This window comes from Coffea arabica, chromosome 5e (assembly GCF_036785885.1).
Source record: "Coffea arabica cultivar ET-39 chromosome 5e, Coffea Arabica ET-39 HiFi, whole genome shotgun sequence".
NCBI lineage: Eukaryota > Viridiplantae > Streptophyta > Magnoliopsida > Gentianales > Rubiaceae > Coffea > Coffea arabica.
This window is the reverse complement of record NC_092318.1, coordinates 33,526,302-33,552,514: the sequence shown is the minus strand read 5'-3', so window position 1 is coordinate 33,552,514 and position 26,213 is coordinate 33,526,302. Positions and strand designations below refer to the sequence as shown.

The following is a 26,213-nucleotide window of genomic DNA, read 5'->3' as shown; positions in this document are numbered from 1 at the left end:
TGAACTTGCGCAATCCGAATCCATGGCCAAGTTGTGAATTTCCAACCTTATTTGAGAAAGAATGGAGAGTTCAATTATTGCACCCTGAAAAAGACAAAATCAACTTCTTAAAAATAAAAGGTTGCAATCAACAAGACGAAAACACGCAATTCAAGGAAAAAAGAAAAATGATCAAGCATGTGGAATCATATAATGTTCAAAGGATAAAAAACATGAAATGAGCTAATCTTTGCAAATCAAATACATTCATTAGATTCCAAAGCAAAGGGAAGCTAATTTCACAAAATAAGTACACCATCATGAACAAAGTAATTTCCATTTATCCATTTTGTCATCAATGATCAAATTCCCTCAAGTACAAAAGTACTCTCAAAATGGAGGCAAACACACCAAACCAAAATATAAATGACCTTCGTGAGAATTCATGAAATACTAAAAACCATTGAACCACAAGGATTATAAGTGCATTTATGAATTTAGTAAATTAAGGCCATCTTCAATTCACCTCTTCTTTTAGAATTACCTAAGAATTCAAGAAATCATTCAACCAAGCACCTTTTCATTCGTTAGGTAATCTAAATTAGTCACATGAATATCAAAAACTCCCACTAAGCTAATTAAAATGCTATCATGGCCATTTAATATGCAACTTTGTCACCAAACCAAATTAAGCATAAAATTAGCAAGAATTCACCAAATAAATGCAATAAATGCAAATCACAAAATTTATTTATCACTAACAATCACCAATAGTATCAATAAGCTCAAATAAATACACCTAACTTCACATATTAAAATTTGTCTAAAAATAGAAAATATTCAATCATGGCAAAGTTCAAATGACAAAGTTAGGTGAAGATTTGTTACCTCAAAGTGGTTTGGTGATGTTAAGTGATGCATATGATGTGAAAACCCCCCAAGAAACTTACTCCAATTTGGCCTCAATTGAGTGATTCAAGAAGGTACAACCCTAACTAATCGTAAGCTTGAAACCACTTTAGAGTTTGTTTTTGAAAGAATATGAACTATGAAATCCACTCTAGAGGTTAAGAGGAGCGTTTTGGTGAAGTTGGGTTGAAAATTGGATGGTGAAAAGAGTGAATTTAGTGAGTAGTATGTGTTTGAGGTGTTAGTGTGTGAGTGGGGTTGAAGAAGAAAAGAGGGAAGAATTTGGGGAATCCGCCTTTCTTTTGCGCGAAATTGGCCAGAATCCGGCCGGATTCGAGCCAGTGAGCTGGAAAATTTTTTTTCATCCTCTCCTGTTAATCTGACCAAAATTTGGCCGGATTTTGCTGCAAAAAATCTGCTGATTGCAGAAGTAGATCCGAGGCCTCGGATCCATTGAATCTACACTTATTGCACAAGTTTTTGCAATTTTCAGTTTGACCCCAATTTGAAACACACTCTCAAATTCGTGCTCTACAATGAATTTTGAACAATTCAACACTTTACACACATGGAAAGTGACTTAAACATGAATCTCAACACCTCAAAACAAATCAAATACATGTAGAATCCAAATTGAAGGTTGAGGTTCTTGGATCAAATAGTCCCCTTGACACTTTCAATGCACATGATGGTGCTCAAATGGTTCAAAAGAGTGCAAATAGGTCATGAACACATTTAAACACTTGAATGCACTTCAACTTCATGCAAATGACTAACTTAATCTCATATCATGAAATTAAGCATTGTACACTCAAAAATAAAGGTTAAGCTTCCCTTTTTCACATCGATCTCCACTCCTTATAAACTCTTTTGCACTTGAAATAATTTGCATGAACCCTTGCCATTGCCACCTATAAAACACACAAAAACACTAGTTTAAACAACTAAAAGCTACTAAAAACAAGAAATCGTTGGGTTGCCTCCCAACAAGTGCTTCTTTATAGTCATTAGCTTGACTATATAACCTCTTTATCAAGGAAGTTTAGTTAATGAATAATCCACAATTTTAGACTGTGGTGGATCATTAAAAGGTGACTCGATCACATGAGTCACGTGTTCTAATGATATAAGAGGTGGAAGTAGCTTACCTAACTCAAGTGAGTCGTAGATATTACCTTGAACATACACCACTTGAGTACTCACCAAAGGAACATTTACATCGCTTTCTTGGGCTATAATACCTTTAGAACCTATACAATCACCACATTCCTCAAGAGGGGTGAAAAATGAGTCATTAAAGCTCACCTCTTGAGGTACAATGTTAGCTCCAAAGGTACTATCTTGTGAAATGGACATTTGAAACACAAATTAGATTCATCATTTTGATCAAAATTTAATCCATTGTCACATACAACATTTCCACCATTCATAATAGGGTCATTTTTGTGAGGACTTGCAAATTCCTTATATTTTTCTTAAAAATCCCCTTTTATTTGAAAAATATTACTTTATAATAGCCCTACTACTCAATCACCCCATAATAAGTGTAAATGAATATAGAATTAACGGTTCACCCTTTTCGTTTTCAAGTTAGCGCGAATTAGGGTTTTTACGTCTATCCGTAGGGTGACTATCCGGTACCGAGGGTGAATCAAATTTGGTGATTATGAGTGAGTTTTAGGTGTTGTTAAGTGTGTGGTTAAAAGTAATAATAATAAGTTAGTGAATTATAAGTTAAAACCCTAGTATACGCAATTTAAGGAAAAACGGTTCGGACCGACGGGTGTCGCGCGCTACCGATTGAACACACCACTTGAACACTACTCTATTACCTCAATCTCTTTACTTTTATTTCAGCAAAAATCATCCCAAAATACCCTTCAAGGCAGCCAAAATTCTTGACCCCAAGAGAGAGAGAAAAGAAAAAAAATTGTGAGAACCTAAGTGTGACAAGTGTTGGCCATTTAAGTCCCTTTGACCAAGCCAACTTTCTTACCTTCTTATCTTCATTTTAGCTCATTTCTTCACCATTTTTTTCTTGTTTGGCCGAGAGCAAGGAGAGGGAGAAAGACTGAAGAGAGTTTCTATTTCCAACCTCAAATCAAGAGTTGTGAGTGAAACCAAGAAAAACTAAATCGATTAACTTGTAGGTTGAGAGCTTGGGAAGCTTAAGGAACCAAAAATTTCAAGGAGAAGTGGAGGATAACTCTAGCAAGCTTTGTTTTTGAGGTAATATGGCTGACCACTCTTTTCTTTTTCCTTAATCATGTTGGAGTTGCTTAGTAGCTTGTATTTGTGGTTGTAATGCTTATATCAAGTGATTTTGGATGGTTGGGGTGATGAATTTGAGTTAGGGTTTGAATGATTCACTTATCATACTTGTTGTATGGGTGGTATATGATGTATATAAGTTGGTATAAGAGGTGGTAGTGATGTTTTCAAGCTAAAAATGAGATTTATACCTTGATTGTAGCAAATTTCCAGAATTGAAGTTAAGGTATACCCTGTTCTGCCCGGTTCTAGTTCACCATGTTAGAGGCCGAATTAGGCTTATCCTAAAACATAAAAGTTGTATAGAATGATGTTTTGTAGTTTTCTACAAAATTTCACCTCAATCAGAGCAATGTATCCTGTGAAAAGACAAAAATACCCCTGACTGCCATAGGTAGAACGTTAGAGACAGTTTTGACATTTCACCAATCTGATCACGTCTGTTCACCCTGATGCGTACTGAATTAGCATTTGGACAAAACATATAAGTTGTAGTGCTATGTCTTAGCTCTCCAACGCCCCTGAAAACGCCTCAATCGGACTTCGGTAGCCTGAGTTATTGTCATTTAACCATAGTGCGGTTAGCTAACCTGTTTGTGAGATTTTGGTTTTGTACAATGGAATTTTGACCTAGCTACACTACGAACTGGACTGAGTGGTCTTCATCAAAGTTGTAGGTCTTTATCTTAGCTTCGGAATGGTATAACTTGTACCCCAATCCGATAAGTGTAGCCTCAGTTGTGTCCGTTACGCAAAACAACGTCAAATCTGTCTTTTGTTTCTTGACTCAAACTTCATTTCCGTACATGTTCCTAGCTTGGTTTGGTACTTGTATGACTTTGAGCCTATTGAACGGCTATTGAAATGAGATTATTCTGTGTGTGATTTTGGGACTGATTGAGGAAACGGATGAAGCCATAAATCGCTGGAAAATAGGTAAATACAAAGAGCGTGCTGCCCAAATTTACGCTCGAGTGCTAGGTAGATATACTTGCGACACGAGTAAGGCTTGAGAGCGAATACCACTTGAACCATTTAGGATATTTGCATCTTCTTTTATCGAGATATATAAGTTAGAACTTGACCGACCTTGTACCCTTGGAAAAATGAAAATTACGACTAATAGAAATACGTTTTCTCCATTTCTTCGACTAAATGGTATTTCAAAGTATAATTGCTTCAAAGTTTCAAAGGTTTAAGAGCGAGCATGAATTGTTCGGCATTTGATAAGTATCGTGAATACTACTTAAACGAGTTACATTTACTTGATTTTCTTGAAGTGAAACTCCTATGTTTCGAACTCTAAAGAGTTTTACATTCACAAATGATATTTTATCACAGATTTGGACTCCAACCAAGGAGTTGGACCTAAACGTGACTTTTGAGAGGCACTAGACCTTTGGTGAGTGCTTCCAAATACCTGATTGAATTGGACACTTGTCTTCAATACTTGACCAATGTGATTTAATGATATGTCATTTGTTTGATCGGGCAAGAGTGCACTTTATTGCACTTGCCCTAATATGAGATATACTGTTTATTGTTGCCATGAATTTGAGATATTGGTGTATATGGTACGCACTTCCTGGAATTTCAGAAACCTTGTGGCGAGTTACTCGAGTCGAGCCGGCAAGGGCTTGGTCGATTGGGTAACAAACCCTGGGTCTTTTGTTTTGTCGAGTGGAGTGATATCTCCTCGACTAACCGGTATACTCGAGAATTACCACCAGTGTTTATTGAGGATTTTGGGCCCAGTAGGGAGTTTGGATGGTGGACGGAGAGTAGTTTAAGTGGTGCTCTACTGGATTGGTTACTTACTTGAAAGTTGACGGAGTGTCAACTATTACTTGATCAAGCTCTGGTGATGCAATGGGAATTTGGCTCCTGAGAGTCATCCGTATCCTTATACTTTGGAATGATTAGTACTTATCGTGTTATTGTTTCATTTTAAAAGAGAACTTTACACTCGCTCATTTTGAGATTTGCTATTTGAAGTGTTATTGCTCACTTTTATGAACTTTTCATGCTCGTTACTTTGCTACGTGATACTTGCACGTTTAAATAATGGTCAACTTGCTATTTGGAACCTCACGGGGCTTTTAGCTTATTCCACGTCATTTGTTTTCCTTACAGGGGATACGAGCGAGGCGTGAGACGTGTACAGACTAGCGTAGTCTAGTTGTTTTGAATTTGTACTCACTCTAGTACCCGACTAGGGTTGATTGTACTCGAATTGTAAACACTTTGAAGTATTTTGGTGTGTAGAAGATTCGTATCTGGATTTGAACATCAATGTATATATTAAGTTAAAGTGGGTGTGTTATTCATTTTTTATGCATGTACGTTATTTTTCTTGAGGTATGAGTGAATGAGTCCTGGCGAGAGTTGGATAGGCGACCCGCCGAACCCTGGGGTACGCCCTAGGGGGAGGTGGGGCAGTCACAATTTTGCATATCATTAGAATAAATAACTTCACACAATGCATATAATTGGTCTTGTATTCTATCAAAGTGAGAAGTTAATTCATCTAACATTTCCTCAACCCTGTCAAAACGGTTGGAGGTTGCATTTGCTAGCTTTTCTATGGCTAAATCAAATTGATTAGAAGAATGTTCTATAGCTAGCTCCCAAGATGCATTAGATTCATTAGCTAATGGTTCACTTTCTAATTCTCCAAGTAGAGGTGCATTAGCTAACCTTTCTATTGCCAATTCCCAAGGTGGTTTAGATTCAAATTGGACACATTTAGGTTGGTAATCGTAAAAAGATGAAGAATTACTATAAGTACATTGATTATCCCAACCATAAGCAGGAGAATTGCTCCAATTAGCACTATATTTATCAAAATAAGGATTGTAATGCTCTAATTCATCATAATAATCCACATTTTGTGCTTGTCTGCATGTATGAGTAGCATAATAACTTCCACACAAGTCACAAATCATTTGATTAGAATTAAAAGTATTAGCATTCCTCTTTTGCTCAATCTCATGCATAATGGTGCCCATTTGAACTTTTAACATTATAACATCAAATTTACCCTTTAAACACGTTAAACCATTTTTGAAAGGCATACCTTTAGTAATTTCTTGGTTACCTCTATTTAAGGAGCTTTGTGAGACTCCGGTTAGTCCTTAACTGTGATATTATGTGAATGATTCGGTTTTAGGGTTTTTAAATGTGATTTTGTTCTAAATATTCGGAAAATCCTAATTTAGGTTGTTATTAAAACCCTAACTGAGTAAATTTTTGGTTTTGAGCAAAACCCTAGTTTTCGTATTAATCATAAGTTTGTGTGGTAGTTAATCTTATGCATGTTGATATATGTTTTCATATGAGTAAATGTCGGATTTGATGCATTTTACATGGGTTAGAAAGAATTAGAAAGTTAGAAAACCCTGAACTAGAAAATTCTTAGTATTATAAGTTAATAGAAGTCTTAAGTTGGGTTTAAAACCCTAATTTTGCCTATGACAAGAAAGTTGTTGTTTAATTGTTTTCATGAAGAATAAGGTATGAACAAATGTGGATGATTAAGTTAGTGAGGTGATTAGTAGAGAAACTAAGTAAGATTAATTAGTTTGGATTAGATTAAGTTTAGATCCTATGGAGTAAAATGTAAGAAGTTCAAATGTTTAAGGACAAGAGTTGAACAAAATGCAAGTTGGAGTGTAAGGGCTAAGAGGCAATTGTGGAACTTTTATGTGATTGGTTGAGTGGGAAATATCTCTTAGGGTTGATGACTAAGCTTATGACTAAGCATAACTCTAGAATATACAAGAGAAACCAAGCTAATAAATAACAAAATAGCAAAAGAAAAGAGAGAGAGAGAGGGCCGAGAGGGAGAGGAAGAAAAAGAGAGAGAAAAGCTTTTGTTTCTTGCAGTTTTTTCATCAACCTTGAGTTTGGATCTTGGAGGAACAACTTGGAGCTTGAGTTTTGGAAGATCAACCTAAGAAACTTGCAACTAGAAGGTAAAAATCTCACTTGAAAACTTGGTAAAGTTAGGAATGATCTTTGATGGATTAAAATGATGTTTCATGGAGTTGTTTTAATGTATTGTTGCTTATGAGATACTTGTGAAGGAATTTCATGGTTTATTTTGTGGATTTATGGCTGTCTAAATTTCGGTCAAGCCAAGGGAATTTAGGGCTTCTTGTTTTAAACTTTGTTTAGTTAATTTGGTTAGTGATTAGACTTGATAATGGAACTTTTGGTGTGATTAATTCATTTGAATGGTGAATTCTTAATAAAATTAGGTTTGGTTATGAAACCCTAATGTAAAGGGGAAATTAGTTTGGTTTAGTTAGAACTTGGAAGGTTAGGGTTTGATTGGTTAGGGTTTTGAAGTGAGTGAAAAACTAGTGAAATTGGAATTTAGATTGTGGTTAGTGTTTGGTAAATTTTATGGTAATTTGGGGAAAAAATTTCGGACTATTAATAGGCCTTTTAGAAGCTGATATATGTATGATTATTTGGTATAAAATTGGTTAGAAAACTTGTATAAGAATCATAGCAATGAATCATGCGTTTGCGATGTTCAAAACCGGCAAAACGGGGAAACAGGCCAGCCCAGCATCTGAACTTTGACTCCATTTTTCTTTATGTTATGTATGGATTCTGGGTCTGCCTAAAACATAAAAGTTGTAGCTTCTTAAGTTCTTGTTTTGCCTACAAAATTTCAGGTCAAAAGGATTTGTGTAGCCTGAGTTATGGCCAAAACCCTCGTTCCTGTCCTAACCTCTGAGTTGTGTTACGTTTTTGGATTTTGCTTCTGACCATGCTCGGTTCGCCTTGATAACGTGCGAACTGGGTGTTGATACCTTCATAAGAAATGTAGATCTTGGTTTTAGCTTCGAAACGGTATAAAGCACGTCCAGATCCGAGCTCTGTAGCTCCAGTTATACCCAAAACAAGATTGAGTGTCAGAACTGCCTTTGAAGATTGGACAGTTCTGACAGGAACTTTGGGGCCGTTTTTCATCCTTCTCTGTATTGATTCAGGTTTTGTCCAAAACATAAAAGTTCTATCATTATGTCATAGCTTTCCAACGCCTTTGGAATTTCTTGATTTGGGTCTGTGAGCTGTGAGTTATGGTCCGGAAAACAGACCCTGTCTGTCACCTTAAAGTGCACAATTCTGGCACTGTTTTTCATAATTTTGACCTAGTTCCGTTAAGATCCGGTTTGAGGTGTCTTCATGAGAGTTATAGCCCTTTTTCTTAGCTTCGTAACGGTACCTCATGTACTTTGATCCGATACCCGTAGCCTGAAAGTTAATCAAAACAGTTCTAGATGCTAAATATGTCCATTTTCATTTTGCCGGCTATTCCCATTTCCGTATGCCGTTTCCACGCTTGCATGTGCCAATTTTGCCGTTTTGCTTGATTTATGCATTCTAGTAGCCATTTGTGGTATAATGTGATGCAATCTTCTATTCCAGACGGTGGTAAGCTAGACGGAGCCGGTGGGGTCTACTAGCTATCACACGTGAAGTGATTTTTGCCCTTGTACTATTTTTGTATTTTGTGTAAGTATTCAGGCCGTTTCTCTATATAAGTTGCTATGTGTTTTGATGTCAATAAAAGGGTACTTAGGCGAATGTGTACTTTATCGCACTCGACCTAAACCCTAATTTGTGCATATACTTGTACTTGATATATGTATCCGACTTGTTTGGGACTGAACCCCTTGAGTTTGTAGCTCAGGGTGACTTTTGTGAATTTGTGAAATATGATGAAGTTGTGGGCCCGACCTTGAGACCTAAATGGACTATTCGAGCCGGCCGGGGCTTGGTCGAAGCCAGTCCAACTTAGTCTTGAGGTCACCAAGTTTGTGAACCGAACTTGTGAACCAAGTTCAATTTCGTTTCGTTTGCTCGAGCCATTTTGTGAGGTGACTGGCCAGTGAGGGTGATAAGGTGTACGGTGGGAGTACAAGTGGGGTTCTACGGACCATTATTTGTGTCGACGGAGTGTCGACAGGAGGTCACACGTGGCACATGACTTGGCTTTGGAGTCAACTTGTATCCTTAACTTGTGTTGTTACTTTTATATTTTCAATTTGACATCTTTGTGACGTAATTGTTCGCCTTAATGTGGAATTTATGATTTTACCCCTGTTTACTTACTAAGCTTATAGCTTACCCCTTTCCCTTTTATTTTCCTTAACAGGGGCCGATGCGGGGAGCTTTTAGCACTAGCACTAGTATAGATAATTTTAATTCGTCATAGTTGAACAATTAAGACGTTCCTCCTTGTTTTGATAGCCTGTTTAAGAACCCTTCTTTAGGTCTACTTTATGGTTTTGGTTTTTGTCATAGGGTAATGTGGTAGTCTGAATATCTACTTTTGAGGATGTAAATAGAATTTTTTTTGGGATTGTAAATATTGTGTATAGTACCCTTTTGGTTTATATCGGTTTATGTAGTTTTATTTATTATGTGTTTTCGAGTCCTGGCGCGAGCTAGGCAGACGGTCCGCTAAACCCATTGGTATGCCTCTAGGTCCGGTGGGGCCGTCACAAGCTTTGCATTTGGTAACCATCCATTGCTAATCTTTCATTTCTCAAGCATTGTCCTCCAAATTGACCTACCCTCCTCATTACCTAAAATTACTTTTAAACAACTTAAGAGCAAAATTAGTAAGAAGAATAGGTGATAAAACACATACACACATAAAACACTAAAATAACAGAAAATAACATTCATACCATAGCTAATAATATGTCTAAATTAATAAAGTTGCTCTTCACACCGATATTGCCAAATCTTCCCCGGCAACGGCGCCAAAAACTTGACGAGTTTTTTAACATACGTACAAGTTAAAATCCGATTTACACCCGTTTGACTGCAAGTGTACAGGTCAAATTAGTAGTTTAGGGCATGTATTGGATTGATCCCACGAGGAAGATTGAACAATTACCGGCACTACTCAAGCTTCTCTATTATTTAGACAATCAATGAATTATAAGAAATAAAACATGCTAAACTTATGTAAGAAAATAACAAATGAAAGCTCCTTAGGTTATGGTATCCCTAACTACTCATGCAAGTGCTATATTTGGATCATTAAGTACTACTATCTAGGCTAGTTATGGTGTAATTTCCTTATACATATGAATCCTACTTTCGTAGTGAATCAATTATACTTATAACTAATCCATACCTATTCTCATGGTTATGAAATTTGACGCACCTCCAAGACCCAAAGACCAAGAATGGAGTTAAATCTCCCTTCAATTATACTATTTTGATTTCCAAATCTGTTGATGGTAGGTACAATTCAATTGGAATGCGACAATAAGGTTTTAGTTCACATGTTTTAGTAGTGTTCACGCCTGAATGTTTTGCAACCATTCCAATCCGTGCAATGTGCGTGTTGTGTTGTGGAAAGCATCAGCTATATATGCTAGTATTAATAGTTTAAACCGTGAAAATGAAAGCAAAAGATGAGGGGCTGGATGAAAATGAAAATTTTGAAATTCAGCTAATGGTGGATTTTTTTTATCATATATTACCTCAATAAGAAAAGGCACAATATCTGGTAAACCGCTCTAACTTAATTGATAGACAACAAGCTACTTTTATTACATTGAATACCTTTTTATTTAAAAAAAAAATCACCTATAAATGATGGAGGGTTAGGCATAGACACTGACCTGTTTACATCAAACACCTTACTTATTTCTCAGGACTTGCAACCTCGACATTATTCCAGTAACAAATGATGCATATATGAAAGAAAACAACGGAAACAAATGCAATGTGCAATAAACTTAATCAACCAGAAATTTTGGACATCCAATCTTTTATCTCCAATAAAACTCTGTTTCCAGCTCTTACAAGGGTCATTTATGAAAAAGCCGTTATGGTCTCCTTCAATCTCCACATATTGGACTTCCTTCCCGGCTTCCTTCAACCTTCTTGCGTAGTTCTCGACCCTATCTCTTGGGAGCTCAATTCCTCCGGTAATTACCTGCACTGGGTCAAGCATGACAGATTCAAGATTTTGGCTAAAAGTGCCGAAGGGGTTAGCTAGGGGATGGTCCGCATTTTTCCCTTGTGACAAGGATAGCCTCCAAAATTTATCGTGGAGATTCAATCAGGTAAACACATGTAATCTGATCAAGCATGAAAAATAGTACTTCCTTTGTCCCATAAAATTTGTCGTTTTTAGAAGAACGTGCAATTTATGTATAGTGACATAAGTAGAAAAGAGAATTTTTACTTTTCCCTTATATCCTTAATGGCAGACCATCTTTTATTTGATGTATTAATAATTATGGAGAATCAATGGTGGGTCATAAGAAAAGTAAAAATAAAATTTTATTGAAAAAAGATGAATTGACTTTTCGAAAATGACAATTAATTTGGAATAAGAAAAAGTAACAAATATGACAAATTTTATGGGAGGGAGGAGGTACTATATAATTGGCGAAGTACATCTAATGATGCGTGTCAGGAGTACTTTCACGTGTAATTGTAGTATATGGGAATAATAGAGCACACCTCTTTGTATGATGTTTTCTGCTACTTTTACTTATGACATTATTCCGGCTGCACGGGCGGAGGGTTGGAGGAGGGCGAGGGAAGAGGCTAGTAACGGTTAATTTTACTTTGAACTATTAAATTATAGATGCATTCTCACTTTAGCTTTTTAATTTTTGAGCATCATTTGCTTACTATAATATTTGAATTATCTGTGTATTTGCTTACTATAATATGAGAATTGTCAATATCTCTAAAATTTGTATATAGTAGATGTTGAGTGTGTCTTTGTATTCCACATTAAAAATTTTACAAATAAATCTCCTCCCATGGTGGTTATAAATATAGTGGATTTAAGTGAATTTAAATGTGCTAATGGCACTAGTCCAAGTGCAGTATGCACCAGTTCAAGAGAATTTTAGGGAACCAACGCCTTAGTGTGAGAGGGGTTTTGATTAGGTATCAAACTAAAAGAACAAGTTATGGATCTTTGGACTGTTAAATATTTTGTGCTATTTAGACCGTTTTGTGTTTTCACTTTTACATGCCTTTTGGGCCTTGGAATTATTTCTTAGGCACTGTACTCTCTCATTTGTACTCTCTTTCTATTATAGTAAATTAGCTACCCTTTCTCTTTTGTACTCTCTTTCTATTATAGTAAATCAGTTATCCTTTCACCCATGGACGTAGGTCAGTTCGACCAAACCACGTAAAATTTTGTGTTTTTCTGTTTGACTTATTTGATTTGTTATTGTCTTTATTGGATTGCCAAAAATCATATTATTCTCTTTGATCAATTTCATGGGACCAAACCTAAAAATTAGTATCAGAGCTTCAGGTTTCGGCTTCAAGTTCTGGGTTTTAGGTTTTGGGTTCAAGTTTTGGGTTCTTGATGACAATAACAAACTATCAATATCAATTCTGGTACGATGATTTAGCATTACAGAGCGTCAAGAAAAATCCTTCATTGGAGTTCAGTTGGGTTTTGAAGAAAAGCTAATTGATCCATTGGAGTTCATTAAGGATTTTATGGAGAAGGTGGAGTAAGATTACTATGTCAGTGCTTTTAGCCCATTGGGATCTGTTGAACCTTTTATGAGTCTTAATCCGTTGGAACCTGTTGAGTCTTTTGCATCTTGATTCGTTGGTGGTAGTTCGGTGGGGTCTGTTGCGACTTTGGTGGTTCGTTGGAATCCATTGGAACTTATATAGAGAAGGTGGAGTTTGTTTTCTATTTGTTTGCTATTTATCGATGTTGGATACACGCCAAGGTGAAGATTTGTTCAATGTGTCTTTGTATACCACATCGAGAATTTAACAAAGAAGTCTCTCCTCATGGTGGTTATAAATATAATGGGTTTAAATCAATTTAACTGTACTAAGGGAACTAATCCAAGTGCCGTATGCACTATGATGCAATCCAAGGTTCAAGTCCAAACTCAAAGGTTATTTCACTTGTTCGTGTCAAGCACAAGTTGGATTGCTCATGCGACAACACCTTCATACTCAAGCTATTCAAATGGAAGGAAGTAAAGGAAAAACTGCCGGATGAAGTTTGAAAACAAAGTTGGTCATTGGAGTAATTTATTTCCTTGTTATTGGTCAGCATTATTAAAGTGTTTAAGTATTTATTTTCATTGTTTCTTATTAGCTACAATTAATGGCCAGCTTCGTTGCTCAATAAGGCCGATTGGTTTCCTAGTCAAAGTAGGATTGTTTTTACTTAAGTCATTCCATGTTGTTTACAATTTAGGGTTTTAAGGCTATAAATAGCCTTGTCTTGTAAATGTTTGGGGGGGGGGTTGATTTTTTTTTTTTTTCAAATGATGAAGCAAATTCTAACAAGATAAGACGACAAAGAGACAACCAACAAACAATGATTCAAGACATAAGACAAAAAAAACACGGCTGGACAGCAAGGATTATTAAACGACACAAGCAAATTATGAGGAAGATCGACAAACAGCAAGACAATTAACTCAAACGACAAACAAAACTTAAAGAAAACAACAAGAAGTTGACACAAACAACCAAAAAAAAAAACTTATATTACCTGGTATGTCAACCAGCTCTGATAGCTAGATGACACAAATCCCGCCAAAAAAGAAACCCGTATTTCACAAGCCCTAGACTTAGATGATTTCCCAAAGTTTGAGTAGCGGAAAGAATCCCTAGACCTCTCTAATCCCCGAGTTGTGATCTCACAACTAATGAATTAGCAGACTCGATTTTGGTAGAAGGCACCACAATCAAGTGCGTTTCTTGATTGATAAAGCCAATGAACACTAGAGCCTAACTAAGTATTCAAAAGAAGCTTGCAACAAGCCTTAAGAGAAAAACTCCCAAATTTTTTTATCAAAAACAAAATCAGCCGCCCTAAGACGTTTACAAGACAAGGCTATTTATAGCCTTAAAACCCTAAATCCTAAACTAACATGAAATAACTTAAGTAAAAACAATCCTACCTTGACTAGGAAACCAATTGGCCTTATTGAGCAACAAAGCTGGCCGTTAATTTTAGCTACTAAGAAATAATGAAAATAAATACTTAAACACTTTAATAACGCTGACCAATAACAAGGAAATAAATGACTCCAACGACCAACTTTGTCTTCAAATTTCATCCGGCGGTTTTTCCTTTACTTCCTTCCATTTGAATAGCTTGAGCATGAAGCTGTTGTCGCATGCAATCCAACTTGAGCTTGACGTGAACAAGAGAAATAACCTTTGACCTTGGATTGCATCACACTAATCAAAGAGAGTTTCAGAGCGTCCACGCTCCAATTTGAGAGGATTTTCGATTAGGCATCAAACCAAAAGAACAAGTTATAGGCCTTTGGGCCATTAACACTACAAGAAATTTGGCCTTTTGTGACAATACAAAGTCATCACTAAAAATCCAAAAGTCGTCATTATATGAATATAGTGACGACTTTTCCCATTGTCACATCGTTGTCACTAATTCTATGTCACAAATAGGTACCTGTGACAACCTATATAAAGTCGTCACTAAATATTAATATTTAATGACGAAGAATAAGTCGTCACTAATGAATAGTTTTCTGTGACGACATTTCTTGTCACTGTTGCAAAAATTTTTCTGTCATAAAAGATAGCAAAAGTCGTCACAAATGTGGACCTGCACAGTGACGACTTGAACTTGTCACTCTCACTCCTAGTATTCTGTGACAAGAATGTTCGTCACTTACAAATTTGTCTCCAACAGCTGCAATTGTTCATTCCAAATATAACATTGCCATGGCTCTCGTTCTGATAGTTATAGCCAAAAAAATTAAATTTGGCTAAGAGTGACATCTTTTGGGGAGGTTGTCACTGAATTTTTTTCTAAAGGAGTTGAAATTAACCGATACAAATATAGTATTGCCATGCCATTTTCAACAAATATAACAAAACATTCAATATGACAAAAGGCAAAACCAACATAGAATATATGCCACAAATTCATATATTTGGCCATAACACATCTCCAAATTAGTCAAAACAGAAGTGAACCACAAATGTTGGGAATATAGTAATCCCACATAATCAGTTGTAAGTTCTAATGGCCAATACATATCCTTCCCAAAAGATAGAATACTAGATTTTGCCACTAAAGCATAGACTACACAGCTGTGGTCAGATTTTGAGCATCTCTTGCAGCACGAGCATCAGTCTTCTCACGATCAAAATATGAAGTTAGACTGCATTGAAAATAAACTTTTCTTTAGAGTTTCAGCATATCCAACTACTGTGAACTTAAGTAAAAAAAAATCAGTCAAGCTATGTTAGTGCACTCAATAATAACCTGAATAATAAGAATGTGCATGTGCTTTGTTAGTGCACTCAATACAAGCTAACACTCTGTTTTGTAGAAAAGAATCCAATACTATCAACTATTTCCAGGAACTCCATTTAACTTGACCAATTGTTTTTCCAATAAATCATCCTCAAGTGCTTAAGGTCTCACTAAGATACTAGTTTCAATTCACCAAGCATACATCAAAACCCTTCCTTATTCAAAGGCTTATACTTCAAGAGGAAAACAGAGATGCAATATAACAGCATTGCCAATTGCAGATTTCAGCCTTATGTACAGAAGGTCTTCTCTTTCTTCCAATAGCTAACTTCATCCAGCTTGCCTTGTGGCACTGGTTCATATTTCCATTTGAATTTCTATTCATGGCTTTGGTTTGTGTGGATTCTATACACTAGGTGCAACAAAAATTACTAAAATTTGCAAAGATATATATTGTGGAAAGAATGACAACTCACTTTATGATCTACATCTGTGTTATGGCTCAACCATGCATAGGCCTCTTTGAAGTCATAAAAAATGCGAAGGCCATCATGAGATTGACTTGTTAGCACTATGAAGGGTATTGAACATGCTTCTGCTGCTGCCCAGACACAATGAACCTACATGAAAAATCATCTGTAAACAGTGAAGAGCTCAACCAGGAAGCCAAAGAACAACATGGAAATCCAGCATAAGGACAAAAAACTACAACCAAACTTTTAAGTGTTGCTTTCATCTCAATCTTTTTGCGAACTTTTCAGAAAGCACTCACAGGTTATATTACAGTATTTGGAGTTAAATTTGCAAAAAATGTGTAATTCAGAATGGCACGACTAAAAGAAAGGTCTAAATATTACATTGACAAGACCTTTTTATTGTGGGAAAAAATGCTACCACATTCATAACAGCTACAATTGGGTTTTTCTCAGTCATGAGCAGCAAACTAGTAACAAACAAAAAGATAAAAGAATTCCTCTTTTACTAGACCAAATTAAGCATACATACCACATAGAACGCAACCAACAAAACTAGTAAAAATATAGCAATGACAGATGCTTCAACAAGTAAAACCAAAGACCTTCTCTAATCAGATGTAAAAATTTCTGATGTACTAGGCAACTGAAATTTGAGCGAATGAGTAAGAACATCAAAAGCTCCTGAAAGAGAAATTCCAGGCATTTTGCATACTGCTGGACCAAGTACAAGCATTAGTGGCACCTGTAACAGCAAAAGAGAACGTTGCTCAACATAGTGGAAGCCAAGAGAGAATAGTATTAAGCTTACATATTTCAAATTAATCTCACCATGACACCTGAAAAATATACTAATGTAACTATGTAAAGGATGCTAAAGGAGCCTGCATCAGAAAGTGGCAAAAAGCATGCCCGCAATTGCAAACAAGATAGATTGGATATGAGTAGCCACTCCACTAGAGAGAACTATATGTATAAAGTTAAAGCATCAAATTTCAAGTTTGGTTACTTCTTTTGCCTTGAAACTACTTAGATAGATTCCAAGCAAATCATGAACTTGCAACTAGAATTCGACAGACAGAAGAGACTCACGGATCAAGCAGATTTAGACTACGCCCACTCCAACCCTTAGTTGGGCTGGAGGCTACTAATGCTATAAGTACAGTCACCATGGCACAACAAATTACCCTGAAATTTGAATGACAAGTAATTAAGTCAACCAAAAAATTTTTATGAAACTCTTAGCTACTACTTACACAATATAACAGCAAGCAAATTTCTTTACAAACTACAAGTAAAGGCACTTACAGGCCAACTGAAAACACAAGCGTAACAGCCACTTTTAACATTCCTAGTGACAGAATCCCTTTAATATGGTAAACAAGAGCTACAACATGAATAATAATAAACACTTGTACATGCCCAAGAATGGAAAAGTAAAATTAGAGATTAAGAGCAACATAAGGCATAAATTTAAAAAGATTGAGAAGCATAAAAAAAGTAAAAGCGAATCCCTGACTACAGTAATAGCGAATGAGAAAGCAAGAATGGCAGAAAAACCAGCCAGTTGGAACTAACCAAAAATGAAGCAAAATGCTCGGATGCCATGACCGGATTAAAGCCCAGAACAGGGACCAAAGCAGCCAACAATGTTCCCAAGACAACTTATATTTGAAATTACAAAGACATTAGTACAAGGATGAGTAGAATAACAGCGTTAAAGAGGCATATTTATCTTAAAGACATTACTAATTCAATATAAATCAAAACAGATTTGGACAATACTACAACCAGACATAAAAACCGATAATACAGCCCAAACCAAAACCATAGAAACAACTAAAAAGCTGGAGATTGATGCCAAGGGTAAAAATAAAGACATAAAATAATAGGTCACTTACCATAAGAAATTGTGGATTCAACATATCTGGAGTTCAATTCAAACTCCTCTGCCACTTCAAATACGCTAACAAACATGTTTCAAGAGCAAATTACCAACTGTGGTAGCAATCACAATGGTCAAACAAACTAGAGAACGGATAATCCATAAGTCCAGCAATTGAAAAGAAATATGGCTCGCTATGGCTCTAAAACCCTGGTAAGGACGATGATCAATGCAATAAAGGTAAACAGCAAAAGAGAGATAACAAAAATTTCGAAGGTAAAATCCTTCAATGTCTTAGTAATTCAATTTCATCTCCTAACCGCAATTAGAGTTTTCCGCTGGTAGATGAATATATCAAAACTGCCTTTGACATTGACAATTTCCACTTTGGAGTGCATAAAATTAAAACGCAGATACAGGTACATCAGATTTCATAAATCTAGCACTTCGACTCACTTACTAAACCAATAACCAAAACAATTAAAAAAAACTCCAAATCGACTATACTAATAATATTTCTTAAGCAGTAGACCAATCGCACATTTAACATTTTTCCTCCGAGAGAGAGAGAGAGAAGGTCCTTTCCATAATCGATATTAAATTATTCATCCACATCACCTACCTACTATGTGCGTACAATAATTCCCCATCCAGACACATAACAGAATATACCTGCTTGAGTTCAGGCCTAGACAAATTGGACATGGCGAAAATTTTCATAGCATCATTGCCAGTCAAGCAGCTATCGCCGTCTGCACAAAAGGAAAAGTAGAATGCTAAGTAAATAAATCTATAAGAAAGAAAGAAAAGAAAAAAAAAAAGAAAGAAAGAAAGAACATAGTTAACGATTAATTGGAAGGGAAGAACAGCAACTGAATTAATTTGAACGAAAAAGTTATGACTAAAAAAAGAAGGAAAACCTGAGTCGGCGAAGTTGAACCAATACTCAAGATTTAAGTGGAAAATTTGACCCATAAACTCAAGATTCAGTCTATCCGACCTACATTTGACAAAAAAATATCGAAATTAGATGGAAAATATTGAGATTACATACCTCAAATTATGCCTTCACTCCCTTAGCTCTTGTTTTCCTTAAGATTCAGTCTTCGAACTCTGGCTTTCCCCCAAAATTCACGGCCAATTTTCTGTGTTCTTGCCAGCAAGCAAGTGCAGCACCAATCTAGGGATTTTTGCTATTTGCGAGGTCACTAAAGTTGCCCAAATCCTTTGGGTAGCTCAAATTAGGGATGAAAAAGGTGATTTAAAGTGATTTTGTGGATAATTTCAGCAAGATGACAGTAAAGCATAAGAAGAAATGGAGAAGATGATAATGTCCGAAACTTTCAACGAGAGAGAAAGAAAATGTGGTACGAAAATTTTCAACGAGAAAGAAGAAATGATAAGTGTTGTGAGTGTTTTAGTTTAACTCTTGCCAAAACGACGTCGTTTCTATCTCATTTTGTTCACCCCGCCTCTACACCTTGAATTTTCAGCTTCACGCTTCCATTTTAACTTAGCACAAAAAGTAACGCTTTCATTCTTTTTTGTACAAACTATTTGAACCTTTCTTTATAAAAATAACGCCTTCTCTAATATCTCTTTTTTTTTCCCATCTATGTGTAATTAAGATTGTTTATTATTTTGAACTTTTTTAACTCACAAGTTGTATTAAAACTTTATTTGTAATATTAAAACTTTAGAATATGAAATTTTAATATTTTTGGATTTTTTTTTACTAACATAGGATTTTTTTTGGATCTCTATGACAAAATAATGTTCAAAAACTAAAAATTTTATTAAATAGGATTTTCTTAAAAATTTTATTAATGTTCAAAATAATGTTTATTGAATTTTTTTCTTTTTTTTTATTAACATAGGTTTTTTACTAAATTTTGAAATTTTATTTTTACCGAGCAGCTCAGCAAAGGTCGAAAACTTGAATCAAAGCATCTCGACATTAGGATCTCTACCAAAAATAATGTTCAAAAACTAAAAGGCTTATTACAAATATGTTTATGATTCAAAAAAAGATCTTTAAAGGCAAATATTTTTGTTATCAATTTAATAATGTTATCAATTATGCACGAAGTGTGGTCTGACAAGATCAAACAATCTGTTTAGTTGATCAAATAACCAAAATGGTTTACTAATACATATATGAAACACTAAATCTATTTGATACAAGTACTGATTCATTAACCATAGATCCAATTTGATTATTGTAAATTGTAATACATAACAAACTCCAGTCATGCAATTGTCAAGATTTTTACTTAATTTCATATTAAATTTTATTATTCTCTCCGCTTATTATTTTCACACTATGTTAATCAGTAATTTCCTATATATTGTCAAGAGAACTAAATAATGAATTCATAATATTTTTTAAATTTATAACTAGCTATTGGTTAAGTTTGGAATAATTAAAAAATAGGTAAACATCTTTTTTTACAATACCTTCCTCATTTTGCTAATGATGAACATAACCTAATGTGTAAAAGCATAGGGTGCCATAATAGAATTAATACAACCTTTCTTTATCGCATATGAGGCTAAATTGCAAAAGACACTAGTGTCATGGTAGAGTTAATGAGATTAGTTTACCAAATATGGGCCTAAAATATAAAAGTTCAGTGAAATAACATAATTAATTAAATTTATTTACAACACATGGGCCATATCAAAAAATTAATGTGGTATATGGGGCTAAAATGTAAAATTTAGGGTGTCATAGTAGAATTAATAAAATTTATTTATAACACATGGGCCATATTGAAAAAATTAAGGTGGTATATGGGGTCAAAAAGCAAAAGTTAGGGTGCCATAATAGAATTAATAAAATTTTTTTACAACATATGGGTCATATTGAAAATATTAGGGTGATATAGTAGAATTAGTGAAAGTGGGATGAGAATAAACGCTTTGTACAGTGACGACTACTTGTTGTCACTAATTTAGAACGTATCACCATACTGTGACGATATTAAAAAGTTGTCACTGAAATTGGTCCTACAGTGACAACGTCTTTTCCAGTCGTCACAATGGTGATCTCCCGCCAGACTGCATAGTTGCGCGCCATCCATACTGTGACGACTTATCCCTTGTTGTCACTGTTGACGGGTGAACCCACGATCAAGCATGACGACTTTTAGTGTCGTCACTAAAGTCTTCAATTGTGACAAGTTTCTATGTTGTCACAGAGAATGTTGTCACAAAAGGCCAAATTTCTTGTAGTGTAAGTATTTTGTGTTATTTAGATTCTTTTGTAGTTTGAGTTTTGGATGCCTTTTGTACTCTCTTTATGTTATAGTAAATTTGCTTACCCCTTTGCCGGTGAACGTAGGTTAGTTCAACCGAACCATGTAAAATTCTGTGATTCTCTGTTTGATTTATTTGATTTGTTATTGTCTTTACTGGATTGCTAATAACTATATTATCCTTGTTGCTCAATTTCTTGGGATCAGACCTAACAGTAGAATATCTATTTTCTATTAATTAATTATGCACCTGACATGCACTAGTGAACCTTCAGATTTTGCATAATATTTCTTTCAAATATTTCTTACTTCAACCAGAAAAGAAGTGCATGAAGTTATACATAAGACTGAACTTGTGTCAACTTCTATATAACTTTGTAGCTACGAGTAATAACTTTAGCAAATTTGTTTCTAACTAGGTTCTAACTACTGTACAATACATACATTCATGAGGCTGCTATACTAAATTTTGCACTATATTCGCATATGCTATGGAACATTGATCAGCGCTATAAAATTGGATTTGGAGTTAATTGAACATTTAAGCGTCACGCTAGTTACAATAGTACCTATCAAGAATCTCCACATTAAAGAGTGGTTCAGGCATCCCCTCTGCTTCAGACTTGGTTCTCAGTGTGCCACCAAAGAATGGTGCCATCAGCACATAACCACGTACACAAACAGGGGCTAACACCAGCGAACCAGGCCCATGCTGAACGGCCAAATTGTGAGCCATATAGCCACCGGAAGAGTCGCCAATTATATAAAACTGATCAAAGTCAACCACCCGATCATGCAACCATGTATCATATTCATGACCAGGAAGCCTATCTGAGATTGCTTGAGCTTGAAGCCACTTGAGAGAAGCTACTGCATCATCCATTGCAGCGGGAAGTCTATGCTCCGGGGCCAACCTGTAGTCTGGTGCAACTACAAGGGCTTGTAGTCCCGAAGCTAGGCGTAGGCAGGCGTTATGATTGTTAGGCCCTGTAAATGAGCCCACACAGAAGCCTCTGCCGTGAAGGAAATAAACAACTGGTAGTTTTATGGAAGGATTGGCTGTGTTTACAGGCTTATAGAGGCGGAGATAAAGGTTGTTTTGGCTGTCAAATTGACAATCTTTCTGGACAATAGAATCGTCTTCATGTATTGGGATATTGTGTTGGAAAATTAGTTTGTACTATGAAAATTAATCATGACTTGTGACATGATTTTTGAATGTCATGTCTAGAAGATTGATTTATGCATTTCCTTCAAAATTCATTGATACATTAATCTATCTTTCAAGTTCATTAGTTGATTCATGGAACCACTTAATTCATGTACATGGAACCACTCAATTCATGTACTTGAAGTACTAAATTCATGAATGGACATTAAGTGAAGATACATTGATGAATCTTTTCAAAGTCATTAGTTCATTTATGGAACTACTCAATTCATCAACTTGAAGTACTAAATTCTAAATAGACATTAAGTGAAGTTCATGTACTTTTGCTCTTATATTGCCTATAAATAGAGGTAGTCTAACCTCTCTTGTGTCAACTTTTGTTTAAGTATCTTAAAATTGCAAATCCAACTTCTTGTATCTCTTTCTTGTGAAAACTAAACTTAAACTTGCAATAGGCTAGTTTTCATTTCCATTGTATCCTAGAGGTAAATTGCTATTTCAACCCGGTTAGCAAGATAGTGGGGGCAAATAACACTTTAAGGAGAGTAATCACACGTTTTGGAAACTCTCTTGAATTCCTTAAAATTAGTTTAGTTTAGTTCTTGAAATTATTTTTGTAATAGCTCTATAGTAGGTCCCATACACTTGTAATCCCTATATTCTCCAACAATCTTAAGGTGTTATTTAAGTTTGGTATGGAGTCTACTCGATAATCAATTATCAAGGTGATGAATCAAGACTTTGTCAAGTTGGACCGTTTGAATGGAATGGAACCATTTCTATAAGTGGAATGATAAGATGATCTTCTTCTTGATAGCTTTGAAGGTGGTATATGTGTTGAACCCGGATCTTCTAGAAATTCCTCCTCCAAAGGATGATGATTCAGAGGCTTTAAAGAGACAAAGGAAGAAAAATTTTTGCAGGTTGCTATTCAACAACTATTTTGTTTCTGAAAAATCCATTCGCAGCCACAAATTCTTGCCAAATTGAAAAACTGAATTAACAGACAATAACGAACAGATCTCCAGTCTTCGATTTTCGGGAATTAGGACAGAAGTAGAGAATGGTCATATGATAATTTACCTGCTGCCCTGAACATCTATCAAATTGATGTTTGGGGAACTTTTTTTGGCTTTAGGATTTCAAATCCACCCCAATAGAGACATTTCTGCAGGCTAAATTAAGGATTTCAATTCCATCAAAAGATAGCGTCATTTGAAATTCGCTCTCCTTTCCTAAGCTAAGCTATCTCTTCCAGAACAACCCGCAAACTATCTCTTCCAAAACAATTTCCTCTGCGAAAAAGAAAGGTCGAACTTCCTCAGTCTCTCCACTTCGACCTCGTGCCTCTCTGATTCATTTCAGGTCTCGTCCTCTTGATCTCTTTCATCTCTTCCTCACCATGGGATTCCCTCGTGAGAAACTAGGGCTAGTTTTTCAGATATTATTTGCAAATTATTTACTAAATCTTTTAAAATCTAGGTCTATTATACTAATTAAAAATAAAATTTGGTTTATTTCTTCTGTTAATTTGTTTGTGATTCTTCCCTACGATTTATGAGCACTTCTTCTTGCCCCAAATTGTTATTGGAAGTGATCATTTGAAACTAAATACCAAACAGTTTTGTGCGAGGGTGCTGTTATAAGCCCTTAGTCTTGACACTTGTATTATAACGCTTTTCGATAATGTGATGTCTTCAAAACCAGATTTGTCTGGACTGGTTAGTTCAACTAGTATAATTGAGAACTCTTCTTTGCACATTCCAGTTCATAGCCAAAAAATGTGTTGTTCAACAGACAAAAATGGGCTAAAATAAATAACAAATGAGAGAGTGAGGAAGTGAGAACTAAAGGGAAAACTTAAGTTGATATTTGATGGTCAGGTATAAATAAAAAGTTGGCCATTTGCGGCACTTCTAGTGCAGCTGATTGCAATTCCACTGCAAATATGCGATTAATTTGCAATTCTATGGAAATCTTGGTGCTTGATGGTTAGAAACATGTGTGAAATGTTGGTGGATTTTCCAAGCTTCCAAATCGTTCCCCTTCTCACAATGTGGACTGGGAGGAGAAGTTAGGGACTAAGTAAGAAAAGGAATGGGATGACAAGCACTTGGTGCGTATTCAATTGCTGATGTTAGATCTCATTCTTTGGCTGTAATTGTATGTCAAATCTTTTGACATGTACAAGTTATTTTTAGTTCAAGGAGCGGAAGCAGTTTTCTCTATTTTCTTGATGAAAAAGTCTGAAAAAAGTTTTAAAAGAAGGCCAAAAAAATGATTAAAAGGAAAAACTTTTACATTATTCAGTTTTCCAGATAGAAGACTCGTTTGAAATTGTGCTTTCTTTGTATTTCTTTAGCACTAACTCAGGATTCTTTATGCCAATTGTGAGTTGAGTCATCCTTTGCACCAACGTTGGAATTAGTTTATAGAATCTGCATGAACATTGGGGAAAAAAATGCACTAAATTGCATTGGGATCTTTGAAGTCATACTAGTTGCTTAGACGTTAAGTTGGAGTTACTCGCAGATATACCAAGAGAGATGAAATTAGGAACTTCATCTAATTAAATAACCAACATCTGGATAAGTTGTATGGAATACATGCACGCAAATTGAGAGAAGAAAGGTAGACCTATGTTGCTTTGGCCAGCGGAATGTTTTCAGTTTCTGTGGTTGCATAACTATCAAACTGCCAGCTATCAAACTGGAATGTCTGGTATACTTGGACCAAGGAAATTAAAAACTTAATCAATGCTTGGACCATATGTGGATGTCATATTTGGAAGGCTTGATGTTAATTGATACAGAACGGGTTTCTATTCAATTTCGGACCAAATGGAACGTGCAAAGGAATGGACAAAAGAAGGTTTTTGAAGCCTTGTTCGGCTGTTCGCTGCTAAGGGTCCGCAAGCAGATCCTACATTGGCCAAACGCGGATCCAATCCAAAGTAGGACCAACTCTTTGCTGATCTTGCAGCATGGATCCGGCTCTCAAGGCAATGGATCTCCGTGCAAATCCTGGCATTGAGAAGATGCCTCAGATCTCTGCACCCTGGATCTATAGCCTTCCCTAATGGATTCGCGGATCTGTGTCATGGATAGACACGACTTTTATTTCATTTTAATATTTTTGGGGTATTTCCCCTCTTTTCTAAAATAAATGTTTATAACCTATAAATAGGCATCGTTAGGGTTATTTTTTTCATTCAACTATAAACTTTAATCAGACTTTCATTGGAAATTCCAATAGATTGAGAGATTTCTTTCATTTCTTGGAATCTGTCAGGAAATTGTTTTTGAAACTTTTTCCTTTGGGCTATGCATTTGTACCTTTAATCATGTTTTGCTAATCCCTTTTTTTAATTCATCAACATTATGCAATGCATTTTAAACTATTAAACCAGAATTGTGCTGTTAAAATACTAGAATTAGAACTTTTGGCTGCTCAAACCTAAAAGGTTTGCACAAGTTATATGCACACTGTGATGCTTTTTATACAACTATACTTGATTATCATGTCAATATTTGCGTACTTGTCTCTGTCCATGATAATATCCTCATTTGCTTCCAGGGTACGTTTCTGCATCTTCTAGCAAATATTATTCTTTTTTTTTTCCCAACGGTATTCTTTTTATATATATATTGAACTTGATAATACAAGATGTCAGTTACAAAAGTGGACATTGGTCCTATATATTATTCTCCCGTATACTCTCTTTGAGCCACAGTGGGAAACTTTGTTTTCATATTACATTGGAAACAAGTTCAGTTGCAAATTGTGCCATTTTACGAGCACATCTATTTCCATCTCTATACACAAAAGAAAAAGTACAGTACTGGAACATGTCACTCAATTGTCCTATATCTTCCATTATGGTGGCTATTGGTGATTCCTCCATGCATCTCTTGTGGATTTTTTCAGTGATAGCTTTGCAATCAGATTGCACCTCTATTCTTTGCCACCCAACTTCGCTAGCCAT

At 35.6% G+C, this 26,213-nt stretch overlaps 2 protein-coding genes across 11 annotated transcripts; both read right to left on the bottom strand.

Annotated features, from left to right (window-relative positions):
* Positions 1-1,727: 1,727 nt before the first annotated feature.
* Positions 1,728-26,213, bottom strand: LOC113687216 (strigolactones hydrolase CXE15-like). The gene is made up of 5 exons (XM_072049637.1): positions 25,986-26,213; positions 21,627-22,237; positions 11,002-11,243; positions 2,092-2,228; positions 1,728-1,799 (listed from the first exon to the last, which is right to left on the bottom strand). The coding sequence occupies exons 1-5, from the start codon at positions 26,211-26,213 to the stop codon at positions 1,728-1,730; spliced, it is 1,290 nt and encodes a 429-aa protein (XP_071905738.1).
* On the bottom strand, positions 15,069-19,203 carry LOC113688602 (uncharacterized). Of its 10 annotated transcripts, XM_072048475.1 has the most exons (8): positions 18,721-19,203; positions 18,423-18,552; positions 17,817-17,881; positions 17,494-17,579; positions 17,008-17,103; positions 16,521-16,660; positions 15,919-16,062; positions 15,069-15,347 (listed from the first exon to the last, which is right to left on the bottom strand). In XM_072048475.1, the coding sequence occupies exons 1-5, from the start codon at positions 18,773-18,775 to the stop codon at positions 17,044-17,046; spliced, it is 396 nt and encodes a 131-aa protein (XP_071904576.1). In that variant the 5' UTR covers positions 18,776-19,203; the 3' UTR covers positions 15,069-15,347; positions 15,919-16,062; positions 16,521-16,660; positions 17,008-17,043. The 10 variants fall into 10 exon arrangements, 5 of the variants coding, with proteins under 5 accessions (XP_071904576.1, XP_071904575.1, XP_027062277.1 ...); XR_011814155.1 differs by lacking the exon at positions 17,008-17,103 and having other exon boundaries at positions 18,473-18,552; positions 18,721-19,202; XR_011814156.1 differs by lacking the exon at positions 17,008-17,103 and having other exon boundaries at positions 18,473-18,552; positions 18,855-19,202.